At 40.1% G+C, this 8,555-nt stretch overlaps 1 protein-coding gene across 1 annotated transcript; it reads left to right on the forward strand.

The window, feature by feature from the left end:
- The first annotated feature begins 42 nt into the window (after positions 1 to 42).
- LOC150032545 (uncharacterized) lies at positions 43 to 3,299 on the forward strand. The gene is made up of 2 exons (XM_090307468.1): positions 43 to 2,976; positions 3,081 to 3,299. Exons 1-2 carry the CDS (start codon positions 2,487 to 2,489, stop codon positions 3,086 to 3,088), a joined length of 498 nt encoding a protein of 165 aa, XP_090163594.1. The 5' UTR covers positions 43 to 2,486; the 3' UTR covers positions 3,089 to 3,299.
- The last annotated feature ends 5,256 nt before the right edge of the window (positions 3,300 to 8,555 follow it).

Here is an 8,555-nt window from a genome sequence, read left to right on the forward strand (position 1 = left end):
TGAGTATCGTTTAATGCGCACATGAGCAAGATGATTGTTTAGGTCAGCAAGCTTCATCGCTTAGTAACTGACTAAACGATCGCTTAGCATCGCAAGGTAAATCGTTTACCAAGTTACACGCATCGGTTAAACGATCAGACGCTCAAGTATCGTTTAAAGCGCACTAAACAATCGTTTAGGTCAGCAAGCTTTATCGCTTAGTATCTGACTAACGATCGCTTAGTAACTTAAGGTAAATCATTTACCTATTGTCGCGCTACACGATCGCATGGACGATCAGGCTTCACAACCTCGTCGTCGTTTACACGATCGTTTGTTAAACTTCCTATCGTCTAGTACGTGTTGAACGATCATCTACCTGCTAAAGAATGCTACACAATGGAGACCTCCTGCCAGTTCAAGACCCTGTTTGCCTATGAACCGGTTTGCTCGATGAAAAATGTAATAGATAGGGTTTTTTCATTTTGGTTCTTTTTTGTTTTAAAGACTCATCCCGGTCCATTAATCCATTTATTTAATACATGCGATGTATGTGTTATATGTCATATGGTATGCACATATAGTAAATCCCACCTTAGGTTATGCAATGATCATGCATCATCTCTTTATTGTAATTGTTATAATTTAGAGAAGCATGATTTTATCATGTAAGAGCATGCTCATGCATCATATAATTAAGAGTTATATTTATGCATGCATAAAAAGCAATGACATGCATCATCTTTATATTATAATTGTTATAGTATAAGGGTGAATGATAGCATGTTTGCTTGGTTATTACGTGTTATATAAAAGTTATATAGTAATGACCGGACATTGCATGAAGCATGACATATAGGTTACTTTATAATTGTTATAAATGTCTTGTTATGTGCAATATTTTTTTAGTTGTTTCTTTTTAAGAGTTAAAGAGAAATTAGAACTAAAAGAAATAAGAAAGACATGTACGCTCACTTAGGTTTAATTCATGTTTTAAAATGTTTAAAACTTGGATCACATAGACCTAAGATCACGGTTCTAATATGATTAGCAACCCTAAGGTTTTAATCTTTTAATCAGTTTAATAGGATTAAATTGGCTAATAAAAGGTTAAAGTGTAGCAAATCCATCTATAAGAAACCTTTTGTCTAAGGCGGGTTCTGTCTAGGCTGGGGTATTTAAGTTGACGAAATCGTAACACCTCTACCTAGGAACTTACCTGAAAAGGTGAATTAGATAGATTTGATACATGCATGCAAGTTAAGGACAGTCCATTAAAGTGTTTAAATGTGACTACTTGAATTTGTTTATATTTCATAAACAAACGTTGTTTATAAGCATACTTTAAAAAGACCACTTAGACTAAAATCAGTAGCCGGATTGTCTAGGTTAATGAATCCCTAGGTAGAACATTCAGTGGGAGGTACTTAGGGCATAAGATACTTCACTTAAACCTTTCACTTTTCTCCTTAAGTCCACACTGTGAGATCTATCCTTGGCCTCGCGACCCCTTTGGCATGTCCCCCCAACGAATGGTGTTTGGGTAGGTCAATATCAAAGTGGATGGAGAGAATGATCATAGTAAGTGGGACGGAAAGTGTGATAGCATATCCCTCGGTCTCTCTCGTTAGGTTGAATAAAGTTACTGCGCATCGCCGCGAGGAACCCTGGGAGTGTCCCCCTAAAGGATGGCAGTTTTGCGCGTTTCTTTATTTGATCTCCTGTAAGAGGATAAGGTAACTTAGTCTTTTTTCCTAATCTGTCTTTTCCCTACGGTAAGCGCATTAGGGCGGGACTCTGGCACTGAAAACAAGGGGTTACACTTACACAGAATAGTTAATGGTTAACGATTCTGGACCGAAAAATGGTGGCTGTTAGGTTCAGTTCCAAGAGTTGGTTCTGCCTAATGGTTGAGAATGCCTCATCCCAATGAAAGGGCAACTGATCACTCCACCAGTGGCGTTTGTCTTGACTCACTGGGGCATTATTATAAAATAGAAGTCTATTTCTTAGGGTACTTGAAACTATTTTGCAAAACAAATTGGTTTAAAAGTGGTTTAGCAAAACTAATCAAGATTTGTTCGTATTTTCAGCAACTTTTTCAAATGGCTACAGCCACAGTATCGTTGTTAAGTGCCGAAAAATTAACTGACGACAATTTTTCAACATGGAAACATATGATCACGACGATCCTAATCATCAAGGATCTCATGTTCGCTCTCACGAAGGCTTATCCTCCTATTCCAGCTCCAGATGTCGCTCGAAATGTTCGGGAGGCATACGAGCGATGGGCAAGGGCGAAGGAGAACGCCCGAGCCTATATCTTGGCAAGTATTTCTGACGTCTTGGCCAAGAAGCATGAGCCTATAGTCTCAGCTCGTGAGATCATGGAGTCCCTGCAGGGGATGTTTGGACAACCGTCTGAACAGCTTATGCATAACGCTCTAAAATATATATTCAAATAAAAAATACAAGAAGACACCTCTGTTCGTGAACATGTCCTAAACATGATGGTCCACTTCAATGTGGCGGAGTTAAATGGGTCTACCGTCGATGAGGGCAGCCAGGTTAGCATAATCCTACTTTCATTTCCGAAGAGCTTCTTGCACTTTGTTAGTAAAGTGATTCTTAACAAAGTGAAATATAACCTTATAACTCTCCTCAACGAGTTGCAGACATACCAATCTTTACTGAAAAGTAAGGAGAGGCAGAATGGTGAGGAAAATGTTGCTTCATCCTCAAGGACGTTCCATAGAGGTTCGACCTCAAGAACAAAGTCTGCACCTTCTACTTCCAACTCTGCAAAGGGGAAGAAGAAGGGTGCTAAGGGAAAAGGGAAGGCACCTGCTAACCCATCGTCTGTCGCCCCAAAGAGGCGTCCACCAGTTGCTAAAGAAAAGTGTTTCCATTGCAATCAAGATGGACATTGGAAGAGGAATTGTCCTCGATATCTGAAGGAGAAGAAAGCAGCCAAGGCTAAGGCCAAGGCGGATAAAGGTAAATATGATTTACTGGTACTCGAAACCTGTTTAGTGGAGAATGATGATTCTGCCTGGATAATTGATTCAGGCGCCACTAACCATATTTATTCTTCTTTTCAGGAAATTAGATCCTGGCGACAGCTGGAGGCTGATGAGATGATGATGCGAGTACGCACCGGGCACATCGTCTCAGCTGTGGCAGTGGGAGGGATCTAGTTGACTTTACATAATAGGTTTCTAAATTTAAATGATGTATATATTGTTCCTGAACTAAAAAGGAACCTTATTTTTGTAAAGTGCTTATTGCAATGTAAATACATTATTTTTTTTTAATTTGAGTAAAGCGTTTATTCATAAAGATGGTGTCTTTATTTGCACAACAAATCTGGAATCAAATTTATATGTGCTAAGGCCGTTAGCCATTAATTCCCTTCATAATACTGAAATGTTCAAAACTGTCATAACTAAATCAAAACGTCAATGAATTTCTCCAAAAGAAAATGCCCAACGTTGGCATCTAGGTTTAGGGCACATCAATCTCAATAGAATTGAAAGATTGGTGAAGAATGGACTTCTAAATGAGTTAGAAGAAAATTCTTTACCTGTGTGCGAATCTTGCCTTGAGGGTAAGATGACTAAACTACCTTTTACTGGAAAAGGTTTTAGAGCCAAAAAGCCTCTTGAGTTAGTACATTCTGACCTTTATAGTCCTATGAATGTGCGATTCCGAGGTGGCTATGAATATTTTATCAATTTTACTAATGATTACTCTAGGTATGGGTATGTTTATCTTTTGCAATGGAAGTCTGAATCCTTTGAAAAGTTCAAAGAGTTCAAGGCTGAATTTGAAAACGCATTGGATAGACGGAATAAAACACTTCGATCAGATCGAGGTGGAGAGTTTTTGGACTCCGCATTCCAGGAATATTTGATAGAACATGGAATTGTTTCCCAACTCTCAGCATCGGGTACACCTCAGCAGAATGGTGTAGCGGAGAGGAGAAATAGGACCTTGTTAGACATGGTTCGTTCAATGATGAGTTACGCTTCCTTACCGGACTCGTTTTGGGGTTTCGCAGTGGAGACTGCGATGTACATACTCAACTGTTTTCCCTCCAAGAGTGTTACAAGAACACCTTTGGAGTTGTAGAATGGGCATAAAGCTAGTTTACGTCATTTTTGCATTTGGGGTTGCCCTGCACATGTGCTTGAGGCTAATCCCAAGAAGTTGGAACCACAGTCGAGGTTGTGCCTCTTTGTAAGCTACCTTAAAGGTACACGATGGGGTTATTTTTATGATCCGACGGAAAATAGGTTGTTTGTTTCAACAAATGCTACTTTCCTGGAAGAAGATCATATAGGGGAGCACAATCCACGAAGCAAAGTCATGTTACGTGAGTTTTCCAATGAAACTACTGAAACTTCAACAAGAGTTGTTGAAGAGCCTGCTACATCAACAAGAGTTGTTGATGGGAGATCATTCAGTAGGTCGGTTCCACCTCAAAAGTTGAGAGAACTTCGATGTGGTAGGAGGGTTGCGAACCCACCCGTTCACTATCTGGGTTTCATGGAAATCTTTGCTATGGTAGCAGATGGCGACCTTAAGGATCCATTGTCTTATAAGAAGGCAATGGAGGATGTTGACCAGGATAAATGGGTCCCATGGATCTCAAGATGGAGTCGATGTACTTCAACTTAGTATGGGATCTTGTAGATTAGCCTAATGGGGTTCGCCCTATAGGTTGTAAATGGATCTACAAGCGCAAACGGGGTGCTGATGGGAAGGTACAAACCTTCTAGGCTCGACCTGTGGCAAAGGATTATACCCAGGTAAAGAGAGTCGACTATGAGGAGACTTTTTTGCCTGTTGCCATGTTAAAGTCGATTTGCATCCTCTTGTCCATTGCAGCTTATTATAATTATGAGATCTGACAAATGGACGTCAAGACGACCTTTCTAAATGGCAATCTTGAGGAGACCATTTATATGGTGTAGCCCGAGGGATTCATAGCCCAACGTCAAGAGAAAAAGGTTTGCAAACTGAATCGGTCCATTTATGGACTAAAACAGGCGTCTCGATCTTAGAACATACGATTTGATGTTGCGATCAAGTCGTATGGCTTTGACCAAAACACGATGAACCTTGTGTCTACAAGAAGATCATCAACGCTTCGGTAGTCTTCTTAGTTTTGTACGTAGACAATATCCTACTCATTGGGAATGATGTAGGTCTACTGACTGCAGTTAAGAACTGGCTAGCGACCCAATTCCAAATGAAAGATTTGAGAGAGGCTCAGTTTGTTCTAGGTATCCAGATTTTTCGAGATCGTAAGAACAAAATGCTAGCATTGTCTCAGGCATCGTACATTGACAAGGTGTTGCTCAAGTACTCGATGCAGGACTCCAAGAGGGGCCTACTGTCGTTCAGGCATTGAGTCACTTTGTGTAAAGAAATGTGTCCTAAGACGCCTCAAGACATTGAGGAGATGAAACCGATCAGTCTAACTCAGGCCATTTTATTGTTGCGGACCTGTTTACGAAGGCTCTCACGACTACAGTGTTTGAGAGTCACCTAAGGAGCATGGGTCTACAAGATAGCCCGTGGTTGGACTAGGGCAAGTGGGAGATTTTATTGTAATGGGCTTTTATGCCCTAGTTTATTGTTTTGTACTAAGTTTTTTGTACACCCCACTTCGCTTTAGGAAAAGTGGGAGATTGTTGGGGTTGATGCCCTAAAGTCTCGTGTCCTGTATTTTGTAAACAGTATATATGAACACTTGTGTTGTTAATATATGATATTTACTTTACATCTTGTTGTTTTGCTTATTTAGGTGTTTTATTTGTTTTACTACAAACCAATAAACATAAAATCTCTGGTTATATGTATGTGACTCAAACATGTATGTAGTGACATACAAGTGGATCATGTCTTGAATGATAACCAAAATGGTCTGTAGTAAATGGATAAAGAAAGGAAACCTTATCCTGGTAATGCTACGGACGCGGCCCGCATTGTGGAATGGTTACAAGTGTATTGACTTGCCATATATGATCTGATCCTGATCATTCGTGCTGGGGACATGCAAGCGGGAGCGTCCTATACAAAGAGTTTGTATAATACCTAACCATGAAGTGCTAATGTCTCATTATATAACATCGTTCATGATAGAGACTTCACTTCATTAGGATGACCATAGATAACATGACCTCAATCCTGAGTGAGTTGGGAACTCCTGCCATTGAGGGCGGTCCTTTGATTTGTATGGGTGTGAGTGGCCAAGTCGCCGATTCAAACCTACCATTTTGGGGATACGTTTTATTTTTGAGCTGAGAACTTAACTACACAAGATGGAATTCATTCCTTCCCCCAGGCAGGGGTATGTAGATAGATAACTCCCTTAAGGGCTGATTCCGGCGCTTAAACAATGTGGCGCCACATACCTTCTCTTGGCCCGAGAGGTGTTCACACATAGTTGGACTATGTTATATTGGTCATTAGAGGAATCTGTGGTACTTAAAGAGTGAGATGTAACTACAGAGGAATCATCGTACTCATGATTGGTTATATCCAGTGGACACAGAAATATATTTGTGGTGAGAAGAGTTCAGGTGTTGGTCTTTAGTGGAATCACTGACAGTTAACAGATGGTAAATCTCGTGGCTAAAGAGTTTAGTCAGCTATTCACTTACCGTTGGAGCTTCGAGCCACAGGTCCATTAAGTCACCTGGGTAGCTTGGATAAAGTCGAGAACCAGTGTTTGGGTTAATTTGAAATGTTCAAATTGATAAGAGGAAGTACAATTATATATGATATAATTGGAATGGTTAATTATATATGATATAATTGGCTAAATGTATGAGATACATTATTTTGGAGGAAATTAGATATAAATATGATTTATATCAAGTAGAGGAAAAATACTATAGTAGATATATGATATCAAACTATAGGATATAAATATAATATGATTATATTTATTAAATAAATGAATTGATTAATTATTTAATAATTAACCAATTTTTTTCACGTATGAACATGGGAACGTGGGGGCTACGAAGGTTAAGGTAACCAATGGGTTATAGATTGAAAATCGTTTTCATTTTTGAAGAATTCATTCGTGCTATTCAAAATCCTGCACCTAAAAGATATCATGAAAGATCGATCGCGAGAGCCTATACGATGGATTCTCTTTCGTCTAAACGATCGTATAGTTCATGCATTCCCTAAATGATCGTATACCGCTTTTCTAAGCGATCGTCTAGTTTTTTTCTAAACGATCGTGTAGTTCTCCTATATGATAAGCGTCTCCACTATACGATAGTAGAGTTCTTCTCGTACACGCTTATCATCTACACGATACCCTTTCCTCCGTCCTCTACCAAACTCATCAGAGCCCACACTTTGGGTTTTTTACGCCGAGTATACCTGGGTTTCCCTGATGGTGGTGTTGTCCCCGAATCCTTGTTCGTGTACGTTCGGATCGTGTAATAACAGTCAAGAGACTCGTCGAGTGCTGGTAGATCGGTGGAGTTTTCCGCTGTTGTGGGTTCACACAAAAGAAGATCGTCTTCCTCTGGTATGAACCCCTTTTCTCTGTATTTTATCATACTCTAAGCATGCTGTTGATAAGTTTATTATGCATAACTGTTAATATAGAATGTATATCGTTTATTTTCGATCACTGTGAAATCGGAGCGATCTAAGCCTGCTCATGGAGCTCTCGTTTTAAGATACTTCACTTATTATGCGTTAACAGTTGTCGTGTCTCTATCTCTCATAGTCATACTTCCATTGCTTAATCTGTTAGTTAGGAGTAGGAGTACCGCATAGCCCATAACCTTCAATATTCTTTTATTCTTCGCTGCAAATACTTTACTTCATAACATTTAGCTACAAGTCCCTAAGTTCGACCTCGGATCACCCGAGAATCTTGCGATCTCATTATACTTGGCGAGAGAGCAAGAAAACTTATGGCAGGAACGCATGGTCATTGCATACATTCTTAGACACATATTGCATATCCAACGCATGACCAACGACGCATAGAGAACAAACGATAAATGCATATTTATTTACCTCCATTTTCCAGCCCATCACATATCTGGAACAACTTCTAATTCTGCCAAGAACTTCCTGAGCCAGACAACCTCCTTAGTAGCTTTACAAGCCGCTACGTACTCCGCCTCCATAGTGGAGTCAGCGATGCACCCCTGCTTAGTGCTTCGCCACACTACAGCTCCTCCATTAAGAGTAAATACTGACCCTGACATGGACTTGCGAGAGTCCCTATCAGTATGAAAGTCAGAATCCGTGTATTTAGTAAGGATCAAATCCCTAGATCCATACACGAGCATATAGCCCCTCGTTCTCCGAAGATACTTGAGGATGTTCTTCACTGCGGTCCAGTGACCCTGCCCTAGGTTAGACTGATACCTATTGACTATGCCTATAGCGTAGCAGATGTCTGGACGAGTATAGAGCATCACATACATCAAACTACCAACGACAGACGCATATAGGACCCGTCTCATCTCCTCAACCTCTTGAGGCATCTTAGGACACATGTCCTTAGACAAAATGACTTCATGCTTGAA

This window comes from Benincasa hispida, chromosome 11 (assembly GCF_027475165.1).
Source record: "Benincasa hispida cultivar pf3 chromosome 11, pf3_genome.v1.1, whole genome shotgun sequence".
Classification (NCBI taxonomy): domain Eukaryota; kingdom Viridiplantae; phylum Streptophyta; class Magnoliopsida; order Cucurbitales; family Cucurbitaceae; genus Benincasa; species Benincasa hispida.

Bases quoted from the DNA above. Each gene is read 5' to 3' on its own strand.
- LOC150032545 (XM_090307468.1), top strand. From the start codon at position 2,487: ATGATGGTCCACTTCAATGTGGCGGAGTTAAATGGGTCTACCGTCGAT.